The following is a 16,231-nucleotide window of genomic DNA, read 5'->3' as shown; positions in this document are numbered from 1 at the left end:
GGTGTCAGACGAACAGAAAGAATAGCATCCTTGGTACCGATGATATCAGCGTACCCATAAGACTTGAAAGGCTTACACCAAACTTCTAGAAGAAGCCTGCAAAAGGTGTTGAGTACGTAGCTCAAATTTTGTGACACCCGATCTTCGACAAGAATGAATTCTCCAAACTGTTTCAATTTAATTTTAACTTGAACAGTTTTACTAAGCGGAGCAAAAGGTGTTGTTGGGACTGAATTTCAAGTTTTGGAAGAAGAGATCAATGCTTAAAATATGCCCACGAACACATGAAAAATATGAACGGTATCCACCAGAGTCACACCGCTTCCTACTTACTCTAATATCTCCATAGCAATATTTGTTGACCTAAATCAGATCTAGTAGTACCTCAGCAAACCGTAGGTATTTTGAAACTCGTATCATCAAGCTTGACCAAAGTCAAATATGATAACGCATTATAGCAATTTGAAGAGTTACTATCGTGGATAGAAATTGGACGAAAGACAAATCTGTAATTCAATATAACTATTTGAGAGAGGAGGAGATACTACATTAATGGTTTATGTCATGATAATTGCTAATGTGGTACCTGGAAATTATCATAATAACTGCACTACAAATCTATCTTAGAAAGGGGCAAAGAATATATTCAAATATATGACTATATATTATACATTAAAAAGAAAGACTATATCTAACGTAATTGAAATTCACATGACCCAAAAAAGACTATATTTTATACAAAATCAGAGCACCCACTACCATCCAATTGAGAAAATAACTAGTCTCAAAATGCATGAAAGAAAAATTAAACAATATATATCTTGAATATGTATGAATGAATTTCACAGAAATTCCAGGCACTACAAGACAATCATTCAATAAAGTTCTCAAATTGTTATAATAGAGAGAGAGGATTCATGGAAGTTTGTTGAAGCAAGTTGGTTGTTGAGGTCTCACTTTGACCCAAATATAGTCAATAAATAGGAGCCCGAAGTATCAATTTTAAATTAACATCAACATGTGCTCAATTTGTAAGTTGAGGTAGGTGAACTCCTCTCGCCTTTAAAAGCAGCCCAAGTTCCACTCCTTTTTGTGCATCCATCTAAACCCAAATAATCAATTTCCATATCCACCACTATGCCGATCGATACCTCTGCAGTTTCCGGCCAAATTGTGTGTGTCACCGGCGCTGGAGGCTTCATTGCTTCTTGGCTTGTAAAGCTTCTTCTTGTAAAGGGCTACACTGTTCGAGGAACTGTTAGAAACCCAGATGATCAAAAGAATGCTCATTTGAAGCAATTGGATGGAGCTAATGAGCGTCTGTCTTTGTATAGCGCTGATCTTCTTGATTTTGAAAGCCTCAAAGCAGCTATTATGGGCTGCAATGGTGTCTTCCACACTGCCTCTCCAGTCACCGATGACCCCGTAAGAACTTCACTTCATCATTTTCTCTCTCTTTATGGTTTAATATTAAACTAAAAAATGTTAAGTTCTTGCCTTATAAGAAATTCGTTTCTTATTTCATTTTGGGGAGATCCGGGAAAAGAATGAAACATTTTTTATGAAGGGGTAGAAACTTCTTAGACGAGTTTTAAAAGAAAAAGTTCAAATAGAACAATATCAGTTAGCGGTGGATTTGGATTGTTGCATTGTCCATGTTGAATAACATTAATAACTCACATTGATTAATAGGAAAAGGTGGAACAAGCCATAATTGGAACTAAGAATGTCATGACCGCCGCAGCGGAAGCAAAAGTTCAACGAGTAGTGTTCACATCGTCCATCGGCACCGTCTACATGAACCCTAACCGTAGCCCCGACACGGTGGTGGATGAGTCTTGTTGGAGTGATCTTGACTTTTGCAAGAACACCAAGGTAACATAACAACCCTTTAATTAACTAAGAAAAAATTGGCAAATTTATAAAAATACCTGAAATTAAAGTGTGGAAATTATGTACAGAATTGGTATTGCTATGCCAAGACAATAGCAGAGCAGGCAGCATGGGCAGTGGCAGAAGAAAAAGGAGTGGATTTAGTAGTGGTGAACCCAATGTTGGTATTGGGGCCTCTATTGCAAGAGGGTGTGAATGCGAGCGTGGTTCACATAATGAAGTACTTAACAGGGTCAGCCAAGACATATGTAAATGCAGTTCAAGGATATGTTGATGTGAAGGATGTGGCGAAAGCCCATGTCTTGGTTTATGAAACTCCTTCAGCTTCAGGCAGATATATATGCGTTGAGAGCATGCTTCATCGTGGAGAATTGGTTGATGTTCTTGCTAAGTTGTTCCCTCAATATCCACTTCCATCCAAGTAAGTTCGATTCCTCATAGATACTCGCATGTTGGAGGCGCTTTGATTGTCGAGAATAATGTGTTGTATTTGGTGAAATTTGTGTAGGTGTTCAGATGAGGTGAATCCCAGAAAGAAGCCTTATAAATACAGTGTTGAGAAATTGAAGTCATTGGGAATGGAGTTCACACCAATCAAACAATGCATATATGAAACAGTGAAGAGCTTACAAGAAAAGGGTCATCTACCGCTTCCCTCCCAACTTCAGCATTGATCTTTCCCATAAGTTTAATATCCAAAATTTGTGACACTTAAAATAATCTTAGTTTACCTTAAAAAAGAATATGAGGGAAATTAATTAAAATATTGTAAGATGCATTTTTTTTTACCAAATATAGTAAATGCAATTCCTTGGAAATGCGTTGTGGTTGCGCCATATTTGAGTTGTGTATGACAATGCACATTACACCAATTACCCACCAAAGAAAATGGCATCGGTTTTTTATAATTGAAATTTGACTTTAAAATTAAGTCTTTCATTCTTACACAACTGCAAATAAAATATTAATTTCAAACCTACTCTTAAAATTACGTCAAATCAATTAATATTTATTATATATGAATCAATTATTTAATTCATAGTTGACTTGACACTGTACAAATCTTAGACCAAATAAAGGATATGAGTTGAGTCAAAATAATGATTCAATGGGTAATTAGGTCCTATGTCTATTATGGACTAAATTAAAAGTTAATTTTATTTAAAACTTAACCCATCGATAGAATTATACCATTTTTTCTATGTTTATTAGTTTCCGTTTGGAAGGAGAGATTGCAATTTAAAAAATAAGCCATGAAAATAAATTAGTGGAGAATATAAAATACAAGCATTTAAAAATTAAAAGAGGTGGCCTTAGGTAGGTGGGTCAGCTAAAGTTGGCTAGTTTCCACGATAAAGAGTTGGTGGAGAAAAATCTTACCCATCGTTGTGTAAGCAAATGGACTTTAGAAAATTATACAAATATTCGAATACTTCTTTCTTTTATTATTATTATAAAAATTGCATAATTTCCTTTAAAAAAATCTGACCTAAACTGAGACCATTTTCGTAAAGAAATTATTAAGATAACGATGGGATTTAAGTACTATAAAATATTTATATGTTTATAAATTATTAATTTCAAGAGATTCGTGTACACAAATTCACATGAATTAACCATACTTTTTATTCTTTTTATTTTTTTTAATTTATTTTTTTTGTTTTTTGTTTTTTAATTGGAGTCGGAGAGAGAATTATGTCTAATTATTGAGTTTTTTTTTTTTCTTTTTTTCTTTTTTTAAGTTTTATGTTTATTCTTGCATTAGAAGTTAGAGGTTTTTTTTTTTTTTTTTTTTCTCAACAAATAATATTAGTTTTGCTGGGAGGAAGCAGTTTTGTGTTATTCAAATTTTATGAGTTTAGTATACATTTATTTAGAAAAGTTTGATGGAACAACTTAAAAAAAAAAAGAATGAAAAAAAGAGTATCTAAAAATGAGTGAGTATAAAAATATTCTATAAGTAACCTATTTGTAGACTCTCGTTACATCCTTTACCTAGTAGGTACTTATGGACTTTTCTGAGTTTTAAGAAGCTTAGGTCTAGTCTCTACTACTATCTAAGCATCTAGGGAGGCCTCGAAGTTCCAACCAAATCTCTACGCTAAATCTTACGCCTAGGGGTGTGTAAAGGTTTTCCAACCTTTCTGTTATTTGACTTTGGTACTTACGCAATGAATGATTGGCGTTTTAGGTAACTATTGTGTCAACTTTTGTCGTCTCATTCGTCCAACAATAGTACAAAAATAGAATTAATTAATTAATTAATAATAACTAATCTCATCCTCCTCAAACTTTTGCACTAACTCCTCGTAGAAAATATTCAATCAACTCCTCCTCACACTCTCAAAAAACAAAAAAAATCTTAAATATAGTTTATGCAATAAAATTTATATAAATGGAAGGAGAGATGTCATTTGAAGAGATTAGNTTTTTTTTTTTTTTTTTTTTTTTTTCCTCTTTGATGAAATCATATTAATTTGGTTGCAATTAATTAGTCTTCGATTAGAAAGTAAATGACAAGCATTTAAAGAATTTTCCATAAGTTTTAGAAAATCAATCATTAGCCATTTTAAGAGAAAGGTAAGAATGGTTAAAATTGGCAAAATAAAAAAAAAAAAAAAAAAAAAAAAAAAAATAAAAAAAAAAAAATAAAAAAAAATAAAACAAAATAAACAAAATAAACAAAATAAAATGAAATAAAATAAATAACCGTGTACAAAATTAAAAAGAGTAGGAAACAAGAGAAAGAGGAGGGAAGATCATTAGCACGTTTATATCCCTAGACGCACTAGAAAATGAGATCTTTACTAAAAATTATTTATTTATATATATATATATATATATATATATATATATATATATATATATATATATATATATATATATATATATATATTCCAAGACTCTAATTATGCTAAGTGTCCAATGTCTGCCCTATATAAAATTTAGTGAAATCGTTGGACAAAAGTTTAAAATTGAAATTGATGTCATGGACTCATGGGCTCACATAAGTTGACTTGGATTTCAAAGGACAAAATGGAATTTTTATTATTGATAAATTAGTAACACCAGCTTAAGCTTATTAGGCAAATGGTCTTACTATCGGCTCGGCCGGAAGACTTATCTTATGTATGACGACACGTGCTCAGTGGCCCTTGCACTTGTCATTTATGCTTTATGTTATATGATAATGTGATAGTGTTATATGATGATGTAATTATGTTATATGATGATGTGATGATGTTATATGGTGGGATGATGTTATATCATGATGTGATTGTTAAGGATATTTAGTAATAAATTATAGTTTACCATATATATTATATTTGATATTTTATCATAAGGCAAATATCTAATATTTGCTTTATTATCATAGGTATCTTTCCATTTATTGTTATTTCCATTTATTACTATTTCCATATCCTTGTAATTCATTTGATTATAAATAAGATAACTTTCACACCATTCAAGTGTGGTGGATTAATCAAACATTCACATGGTATCAGAGCCCTTTCGGTTTAACAACCCTGATCCTTTCTTTTTAATGGCTTTTGAATCCTCTAATCTTCTTCTCCACCACCCCTGCTGGTTTTGACACCGCAGGGGCAGTCTTCATGGCTGCCGTAGTCGGAGCCGATTGATTACTCTTCGGCTCCACCCTATTGACCTCCAAATCACCTTTCGTCATACTTACATACAACCTCACCTTTTCCAACCAAATTGGTTTTCCCCTTGGCCAATATAGTCTCTCTCATTTTCTTCCCAATCAACCTTCATCCTTCACATAAACCCTAACCTAAACCTATCAACCTTTTGCAGAGATTTACTTTCGGAATCTGGGTGCCGCACTGGCCTATTCGCCAACCAAGTTGTCGCTGCCCTTCCTGCCAAAATTGGCTTCTTCGCCCGATGAGGCGACTCTTCCGACTGTCCTTCTCGCCAAAATTGGCTCCTTCGCCCAATGTGGCGACTCTTCCGGCTTCAACATTGTCTTTGTCCCTTGCTCTAGGTTTCCCCTTCTACTTCTGGGGTTAGAAATATTCTCACCAGAGCCAAGGCAGCATCGTCGCTAAGCGACAATCCCTCTTCATGGGTTAGACATATTCTCGCCGAAGCCAAGGCAGCATCGCCGCTGAGCGGCGATCCCTCTGCAATTTTTGATGGCCAAGAACCGGGTTGTTAGCATCTTCATGAAAAGTGTTTCTCAACCTCTTTGAATTTTTCAGATTCAAGCTTCACGTTCGTTTAAATCCGACGCTTAGCTTGCGGTGGGGTGTTAAGGATATTTAGTAATAAATTATAGTTTACCATATATATTATATTTGATATTTTATTATAAGGCAAATATCTAATATTTGCTTTATTATCATAGGTATCTTTCCATTTATTGTTATTTCCATTTATTACTATTTCCATATCCTTGTAATTCATTTGATTATAAATAAGATAACTTTCACACCATTCAAGTGTGGTGGATTAATCAAACATTCACATGGTATCAGAGCCCTTTCGGTTTAACAACCCTGATCCTTTCTTTTTAATGGCTTTTGAATCCTCTAATCTTCTTCTCCACCACCCCTGCTGGTTTTGACACCGCAGGGGCAGTCTTCATGGCTGCCGTAGTCGGAGCCGATTGATTACTCTTCGGCTCCACCCTATTGACCTCCAAATCACCTTTCGTCATACTTACATACAACCTCACCTTTTCCAACCAAATTGGTTTTCCCCTTGGCCAATATAGTCTCTCTCATTTTCTTCCCAATCAACCTTCATCCTTCACATAAACCCTAACCTAAACCTATCAACCTTTTGCAGAGATTTACTTTCGGAATCTGGGTGCCGCACTGGCCTATTCGCCAACCAAGTTGTCGCTGCCCTTCCTGCCAAAATTGGCTTCTTCGCCCGATGAGGCGACTCTTCCGACTGTCCTTCTCGCCAAAATTGGCTCCTTCGCCCAATGTGGCGACTCTTCCGGCTTCAACATTGTCTTTGTCCCTTGCTCTAGGTTTCCCCTTCTACTTCTGGGGTTAGAAATATTCTCACCAGAGCCAAGGCAGCATCGTCGCTAAGCGACAATCCCTCTTCATGGGTTAGACATATTCTCGCCGAAGCCAAGGCAGCATCGCCGCTGAGCGGCGATCCCTCTGCAATTTTTGATGGCCAAGAACCGGGTTGTTAGCATCTTCATGAAAAGTGTTTCTCAACCTCTTTGAATTTTTCAGATTCAAGCTTCACGTTCGTTTAAATCCGACGCTTAGCTTGCGGTGGGGTGTTAAGGATATTTAGTAATAAATTATAGTTTACCATATATATTATATTTGATATTTTATTATAAGGCAAATATCTAATATTTGCTTTATTATCATAGGTATCTTTCCATTTATTGTTATTTCCATTTATTACTATTTCCATATCCTTGTAATTCATTTGATTATAAATAAGATAACTTTCACACCATTTAGGTGTGGTGGATTAATCAAACATTCACATGGTATCAGAGCCCTCTCGGTTTAACAACCCCGATCCTTTCTTTTCAATGGCTTTTGAATCCTCTAATCTTCTTCTCCACCACCCCTGCTGGTTTTGACGCCGCAGGGGCAGTCTTCATGGCTGCCGTAGTCGGAGCCGATTGATTACTCTTCGGCTCCACCCTATTGACCTCCAAATCACCTTTCGTCATACTCTGTACATACAACCTCACCTTTTCCAACCCAATCGGTTTTCCCCTTGGCCAATATAGTCTCTCTCATTTTCTTCCCAATCAACCTTCATCCTTCACATAAACCCTAACCTAAACCTATCAACCTTTTGCAGAGATTTACCTTCGGAATCTGGGTGCCGCACTGGCCTATTCGCCAACCAAGTTGTCGCTGCCCTTCCTGCCAAAATTGGCTTCTTCGCCCGATGAGGCGACTCTTCCGACTGTCCTTCTCGCCAAAATTGGCTCCTTCGCCCAATGTGGCGACTCTTCCGGCTTCAACATTGTCTTTGTCCCTTGCTCTAGGTTTCCCCTTCTACTTCTGGGGTTAGAAATATTCTCACCAGAGCCAAGGCATTGTCCCTTGCTCTAGGTTTCCCCTTCTACTTCTGGGGTTAGAAATATTCTCACCAGAGCCAAGGCAGCATCGTCGCTAAGCGACAATCCCTCTTAATGGGTTAGACATATTCTCGCCGAAGCCAAGACAGCATTGCCGCTGAGCGGCGATTCCTCTGCAATTTTCGATGGCCAAGAAAGTGTTTCTCTACGCCTCCTCTGAACCAGGTTGTTGACTTCTTCAAGAAAAGTGTTTCTCAACCTCTTTGAATTTTTCAGATTCAAGCTTCACGTTCGTTTAAATCCGACGCTTAGCTTGCGGTGGGGTGTTAAGGATATTTAGTAATAAATTATAGTTTACCATATATATTATATTTGATATTTTATTATAAGGCAAATATCTAATATTTGCTTTATTATCATAGGTATCTTTCCATTTATTGTTATTTTCATTTATTACTATTTCCATATCCTTGTAATTCATTTGATTATAAATAAGATAACTTTCACACCATTTACGTGTGGTGGATTAATCAAACATTCACAGTGATGATGTTGTATGATGGTGTGATGACGTTGCATGATGGCGTGATGACGTTAAATGATGGCGTGATGACGTTATATGATGATGTGATGACGTTATATGATGATGTTATGATGTTATATGATGACATGATGTCATTAAATGATTATGGGATGGCGTTATATGATGACGTGATGATGTTAAATTATGATGTAATTATGTTATATGATGATGTGATGTTGTTAAATGATGATGTGATGATGTTATATGATGTACATTGTAACAGCCCAAGTCCACCGCTAGTTGATATTGTCCTCTTTAAATTTTCCATTTCGGACTTCCCCTCAATGTTTATAAAACGTATCTGCTAGGGAGAGGTTTTCAAACCCTTCTAAAGAATGCTTCGACTCGACACACTACTCAATTCAGCCTAGGCCTAGCTCGAAAATGCCTGAACAACTACTACTTGGTAGTGTACTACTAGCACTAAGGGCGTACCAGAGGAGAAAAGAGGCGAAGATTCTTGTAACGACCCTAAATTTCTACTTACCTAGAGTCTCTACTGTCATCTTCATGTGTACTCATATGCTGAATTAAATATTTAAAAACTTTATCATAATACATAAACTTCATCTTAAAATAGTATCATGGACTTATGTATTCGAAAACATCCTTAATATGACACAACAAAATACTAAATGAAATAAATAATCTTATAATTAAAAAGACCATATTCTAATATAAGTCTAAGAAAATAAGTATAGCTACCCTATCCATGTGTCATGGTCTCAAATTTTGATGTTATCATTAGCTGTACAAAGATGTCTTTGCTTTACCTAAAAAAGATGTAGCACATGACTTGAGTATTTTAAGAAATAATCATAAGTGACCTATTATTGGGGACAAGAATATGCAAACACATGCAACTCATGACCTAGGGACCTATCATTTGAAAACCATCATAGTGGTGACCTCTAGTCCGGACAAAAATTGAATGTGTAGTACTTCCCTGCACACGACCAACACGTGCGAGTGTGGATCCCCAGGAAGTTCGCACCTATCTAGACCCATCATAGTCAAGCTAGCTGCCCGTAGCGACGTCCAAAAGTCAGAAGACCCTTGAGTGCCATGCGAGGCATGATCATGATCATCATTGTAAGAGTTCGGATTTTATTTCTTTTAGATTTTATGTTGAGATATTATTTTTGTTGCCAAAATGAAAAGATATTATGTATGCATTTATTCTCGCTGGAAAATGTGCACGATTTCCAACAAGGAAGTTACTACCTTAATGGAAAAGTTATGAAACTTCTTATATTCCTATATTCAACTCTTCTCCTTCCTCGAAAACAATTTTTTCTCTCCAAACTTGTGTGTTTCTGAGGGTGTCTGAGAGTACAGGAAAAGCGAGAGTGTTAACCGGCAAAACGTGTGGGTTGGTTCACTGAGTAGTTTTCTCGTTCGGTGAGTTCTCGAAATCGATTGTGTTGCTGTTTTGGAGGAAGAGTCGAGTGAAAGTGAGCGTCGACGTCGGAATCGCTGCATCGAAGAAGGAAAACCGTCGGAAGCGAAGGAGGAGGACACCACGTGACTATCGTCAGAAGCGGAGGAGATTGTGTCGTCGGTAGTGGCGACACATCAGATTAGGGTTTTCATGAGGGTTCGAGCAAAGAAGATGTAGAGTCGGGTCGGTTTTAAGCCTCTGAACCAGTCCACGGACGAACGTGGGCCCTATGCATTTTGACCCAACACGAATGCGCGCTGCAACCTCGATCTCGGCTTGGCTTGACGTGTACGATAGCTCGGCTCCATCAAATCCCGCAGCTCGGCTTGGCAGCTTAGTTGATCGGCTCTGCAGCTCGACTTATCAACTCAATATCACTATAATATATCGATTTCAAGGTTTTCAGCCATTCCAAAACTGTTTATGCCCTTAGTATATGGTTCCTAACCGTCAAAGACAGATTGGGTTGGGAGTTTATTTTGATAAATAGCATGAGATTTAGCTAGGGTATGTTATGAAAGGTTCCTAAGTTTTTATGTGGTTATTATAGAACGTATTTAACCGTTGGGATTAGCTTGTTGTGATTGACTTCAGCCAAGGCCATCGAGGTAATTGGTCTTACTATTGGAGTTAGCTTACTACGTGTTGTATGATGGTGTGTGCCTTGTGGCCCCTGCATGCACCATATTTATGTGATATGACTATGTGATGTATAGATTGTGTTGACTGTTGGTTGTTTATGTTATGTGATGTATGGATTATGTTGGCTATTGACTGCTTATGTTATGTGAAGTTATGAATGATATGTTAGTAATATATGTCATGAAAATGTTGATCGATGTCATGTATACACGTAGTATTCTCGAGTCATGTCATGAAATGCTTATGAAACTGGAATATATTTTCATGTTATGTAATATGTCATGTAATGTAGGCCATGTGATATGCCATGTAATGTAAGAAATGCATATGTGATGTTCGCAATGCTTATTTAATGTCATGTTAAGTATGTTAAGGGACCTCATGTATATGTGTATGTCATTTGCATCGGGATTCTTCCCCTTTATGTTATGAAAGAATGAAATACAATATGTATGTTCGCCATGATATCATGCAGGCCCTTTTCTATTCTGTGGTGTCCGGCAACGTGTAACACATTGTGCCCGACCAAGTTAGGCTCAGGGGGTATTGTATACGAGCCCGCCTGGTGGGTTCATGTACGCGTACATGGGCCATGTGTGAAGGAGTACCACACATCCAACCCTACCCGGAATAGAAAAGCGCCCAAGGCATGTAAAGTTTATGAAAAGTTAGGCCTGCTCATATGTTGCATGTGTTTGCATACCTAACGCCAACATTGGGGTGACTTACTGAGTATTTCACAAAATACTCAAGCCACGTGTTACCTACATTTTTCAGGTAAAGGCAAGGCGCCAATGAACGGTTGACGGCAGAGCTGAGGACACCATGAAAGTTGGAGAGAGGATATTTTTAGAACTTTACGTTTATTTGACTGTTTTAAGTTAAAGCATCGAATATTATTTTATTTAGATTTATTTTGAATTCAGTTACTGAAGGTTTTATTTTCAGAGATAGGTTTCTTTTGGATTTATGAATCTTTATGAAAGACTTTGTTGTGTTTTTCCAAGGTTATGTATGATGAGCTTCCGCGTAATGAATTATGTATGCATGGGTGACGTCACTAATTAGGTTTAGAAAATTAGGGGCGTTACAGTTGGTATCAGAGCCCTAAGTTATAGATCTTGTAGACTGCTTACGATGTAGGCCTAACGTACTTCCATGGTCCTCCAGCAAATGCGCCGTCACCGTCAGGTACGCCATTTTTTTAAGAAGTAAAGCTTCTTAGTTAAATAATGTATGCAGTAGTGAATGTGTATTTTGTGGTGAATGATATGATATACATGTGTTATATGTTGGCATGATTTATGATATGTCATGTACTGTCGGCTGGTTATGATGATGTTATAGTTGAATGTATGAGTGATTTGCATGACTACGAATGTTTATAGAATCTATTAGTTAAGTATGTGACTAAATAGTTACGTGCACCGTTTAGATGCCACCTATAACTCGAGGAGGAGGTCTTAGGGGACGACCCCCACTTAGGGGTAGAGGAAGAGGAAGGGGACATAATGGGAGACAAGAGGATTCTCTAAATCAGCCTTTTCTGCCACCAGCAGCACCTCAAGCTGCACCAGATCCTACAGCTGCCCTAGTAGATGCATTACAAACTGTGATTCAAAATCTGACTACCAACCAGCAAGCAAATGCTTCTACATCAACTATGGAGGCTAGGTACCTACGGGATTTCAAGAGGGGTGACCCTCGAACTTTTAAGGGGACATATGAAGATCCAACGATGGCACAAATGTGGTTGAGGTCCATTGAGTCAGTATTTGTGTTGACCAACTACCTTGAGGGCCATAGGGTGGAGTGTGCTATGTTTATACTGCGTGATGATGCGGAATTGTGGTGGCAGGCCACCCACGACCTTATTAGTCCTAAGCGCGGTGCAATCTTGTGGGTGGAGTTCAAGGATGCCTTCTCTAAAGAATATTACCCGGAGGATGTCCAGCTGCGAAAGCAGCAGGAGTTTACCTAATTGAGTCTAAGGGGGCGTACTGTTACTACCTATGCCAAAGAATTTTCTAAGCTGAAGCGTTTTGCCCCAGAATTAGTGAACACGAACTACAAGATAGGCCGATGATTTGTACTGGGGTTAGATATGAAGATTCGTAACACTGTTGAGGTGATTGCGCCTACCACTTACGTTGCCACCGTGAGAGAAGCTAAGGCTACGGAAGGTCCTGATAGTTCGCGTGAACCCCCTTCATCACCAATGGGACAGAAGCGACGCCACAACCAGACTGATCGAAATGAATTGTCGTTTTCACAAACATAGAGACGATCTGATAGACAGTGCCGGGATTATAGGCATGAATAGTAGGGCGGTGAGAACAGGTCAGAGAGTAGGCCCAAGTGTAAGGATTGCGGTAAGAATAAGTGGGGCCAGTGTTTGGCTCGATCTAGAGACTATTTTTTATGTGGAAAAGAAGGGCATTTGGCCAAGAACTGTCCTGGAAGTCGTACAACTGATGTTGGAAATCAACAGAGACCATTACACATCGCGGACAACCCCATTCAGAACCGTCCGCCAGCAAGAGCTTATGCCTCTACTAGCAAGGATACTGAAAACCCTGATGTAACGATGACAGGTACACTATCTGTTCTTGAGCACCTTGCTTCGACATTGTTTGACTCAGGATCTACGCATTCCTTTATTTCTACTATTTTTGTTAGTCAGACAAAGTTTGTGTTAGAGCCTTTATTGCATGGATTTTCTGTAAGCACCCTGGCAGGGGATATGATTACTGCTTATAGAGTAAAAGATAGTAATGTATTAGTATCAAGAGTTAAAATAGAAGTAGACTTGATATGTATGTGTATAATGTAATTTTGGGAATGGATTGGTTAGCGAAAAAATTATGCTAGTATAGATTGTTACAAGAAAGAAGTCACACCACTGTCCAGGACCAGATTCAAATTCAAAGGCATGAGTCTAAGTACTATTCCAAAGGTGCTATCAGTAATGAAAGCAAAGAAGTTGGTCCATGATCGCTTGTGGATGTATATAATAAAATGATGTAAAATTCACAAGAAAAAGTGCAAGTATTCACTATCACAAGTGGCAAGTAATAAGTAAATTATCATTCCACTAGGAACCTATCTTTTTGGTTAATTTTATTGCTGGAAATTAAATAAGTTTTTGGGTAACATTCAAGTGGGTGTGGGTGATTTTAACTACTTAAACAAAACTAAAACAGAATGTCACTTATGTCAAAAAATAGAAAATGATGAGAAAATCAACTATAATGAGGAAGGTTCGGCTAAGAGAGATTAAATAGATAAGTTGTTGAGTTTTGTGGTAGATTTTTGTTCCTTTTAATAGATTCTCAACCCTACTTCCGAGAGTCATGAATGATGATTATTTCCATAATCGTTGTAATTTCTATTAACAAGAATCTAGTAGAAGAATTATTCCTAACCCTTCATTACCCTTCAAGTCTCCCTGTTATGGAACTAAAGTATTAAAGAGGATATCATTGCTCCCTCTCTTCTCCCGAATAAGAGAATAACTATGTATGTAAAGTAGCTAATTAAACACATGTAAATCATTAACAACAACTCTTTAATAAACTAAAATCATACCGTCAACATACTTAAACTATATAAAACTCTCTCGCCTCCCATATAAAATTTAGCTCTCCATATAAACTGAATTAAACAAAGGAATCCGCATCTTCATCACGTAAAATTGATGGAATAAGAAAAGAGAATAAGGAAATAGAGAGTTATCCCAGTTTGTTGTCGTTCGTCAATAGAAGTTCCCTCTTCTTTAGCTCTCACGTCCACCTCTTTATCCTAATCAATCCTTGTTGGTCTCCTTTTCCTTTTGCTATCAACAGCTGATGGATTAGGGTTTTCTTTTTCTTCTCTGGTTTCACAACAATAGAGGCTGTTGCTGTGTAATTCGATTTTTCTCCCAAAGTGTGGCTCTCTCGTCTTGGTCTTCTTTTTCTTTTTATATTGAGCATGGGTTTTCCTTTAAGATTGAAAATGAATAAGTTGTACAAATAGAATGTTCCTCATTGGGTAGTCAATGACCACTTTGACTGACTTTGACTGATGATGTGGATTTAAAATTTCCATGTCATCCCCCATTTGTTTCCAAATTTGCTACTCCTTCATGGTTCACCATAAATGTCTGAAATTTTACCACATAACTCAATTAAATGTACAATTAAGATCGATTTACACTAAATCATATTTGTTTCATGTTGAACTGCAATAAATGATTTCATGCTCACTAAGTAGAATAAATGGGATAATAAATAAGAAAATGATGAATAAGCGTGCAATATTAATTACAAAAAGACTTGATATAACTTTACTTTTAGAGAGTTATCACATCCCCAAACTTAAAAGATTGTTCATCCTTAAGCAATTATTCACTCCACTCTTTTTTTTTTTTCAATAACAAAATTTTTCTTCTATTTACATTTAGGTTGGTAGAGTATTTATCACAGGCATGATTTAGATCACATTCCTTATATTTCTTCCTCAATTCAACTTTCCCCCACATTTCACCTTACACTTATAACCAAATCTTACCTCAAAAAATAACACATTCCTCACTTCCACCCTATTCCTCAAAACACTCCTAAAATGATTACCATTCTTTTTACATTTGCGGTTGTGACTTGGCTTCATAATTTATTTCATTAACTTTCTTTTATCCCAACAAATTTTTTTCTCCCAAGAATCCTTCAATTCATCCCTCTATTCTCTGGGTGCCTCCACTTGTGGTGCAAATCACCTAAGGTTGAAGAGGAGGGGTCTCGGGTATGAATTTTTTTTCATTTTTTTTCTTCACTTTTTCTTTTTTTATTTATTTATTTATTATTATTTTGGGGTGATGGAATTGCTTTAATACCCGAAACTTAAACTAGCCATTGTCCTCAATAAGCATTAGTGTGAGTGTGGAATCATTCTTAAAAGTAGATTGAGGTACAGAAGCTCTTGGTTATTGTTTTTGTTGGGAAAATGGTCTAAAGATTGGGTGAATTATGGGAATTCTTTGGGTGAATTATGGGAATTCTTTCTGATTAAGGTGGATTATGATAGATTGGATCCTCACCTTAATTTTGATGAATACTCCATTCCATTTGAGCTTTAATTTCCTTAACCCATTTGTTCTCCTAGAGAAACACACCACTCTCCTTACTCTTTTATTTATCCTATTGAAACATTTTATATTAGATCCCTAGTTCTTGAAAAAACATCCCTATTGCATATTAAAAGATGCATGATATATTGCCCTGTCTAATAAAGCTCATGTTTCTAGGGTGCTTACATGAACATCTTTCAAAATTATATGCAGTCAACAAAACAAAAACAGACAACAAAATATGGATGCATGGTTCAAAATAAGATAATAAGATTGTAAAGGGTGTGTTGAGAGAATTCCCTTATCTTTAGGCATCGTGAAGATTCTTTGCGGCTCCATTCTTTTAAAATTTTCTCTAGAAACTTGGAAATACTGCTGCTATAAATCTGCTATCAGTCTAGCTGTTGGTGCTGCTGCTGTATGTTTGCTGTTGCAAGTGAACTATGATGTCTAGCAGCCCCTTTCTTAACATTTCAAGCTTACCCGAAAATGTATAAGGATTATTTTCTGTCCATTTTTCTTTTCCAT

The 16,231-nt window shown here is 36.8% G+C and overlaps 1 protein-coding gene across 1 annotated transcript; it reads left to right on the top strand.

Moving 5' to 3' along the window:
• The first annotated feature begins 1,081 nt into the window (after nt 1–1,081).
• On the top strand, nt 1,082–2,711 carry LOC111481543 (cinnamoyl-CoA reductase 1-like). The gene is made up of 4 exons (XM_023127018.1): nt 1,082–1,425; nt 1,693–1,875; nt 1,962–2,314; nt 2,402–2,711. Exons 1-4 carry the CDS (start codon nt 1,138–1,140, stop codon nt 2,565–2,567), a joined length of 990 nt encoding a protein of 329 aa, XP_022982786.1. The 5' UTR covers nt 1,082–1,137; the 3' UTR covers nt 2,568–2,711.
• Nucleotides 2,712–16,231: the final 13,520 nt, after the last annotated feature.

The sequence above is a fragment of the Cucurbita maxima genome, unplaced genomic scaffold (assembly GCF_002738345.1).
Source record: "Cucurbita maxima cultivar Rimu unplaced genomic scaffold, Cmax_1.0 Cma_Scf00007, whole genome shotgun sequence".
Classification (NCBI taxonomy): Eukaryota; Viridiplantae; Streptophyta; class Magnoliopsida; order Cucurbitales; family Cucurbitaceae; genus Cucurbita; species Cucurbita maxima.
The sequence above is the reverse complement of the archived record's forward strand: the minus strand, read 5'-3'. Positions and strand labels throughout refer to the sequence as shown.

What these genes read in the sequence shown, in the direction of transcription:
- LOC111481543 (XM_023127018.1), top strand. Translation starts at nt 1,138, where the DNA reads ATGCCGATCGATACCTCTGCAGTTTCCGGCCAAATTGTGTGTGTCACC. An exon ending in CTCCAGTCACCGATGACCCC is followed by an intron (nt 1,426 to 1,692) that starts GTAAGAACTTCA and finishes ATTGATTAATAG; the next exon opens with GAAAAGGTGGAACAAGCCAT. An exon ending in ACTTTTGCAAGAACACCAAG is followed by an intron (nt 1,876 to 1,961) that starts GTAACATAACAA and finishes AATTATGTACAG; the next exon opens with AATTGGTATTGCTATGCCAA.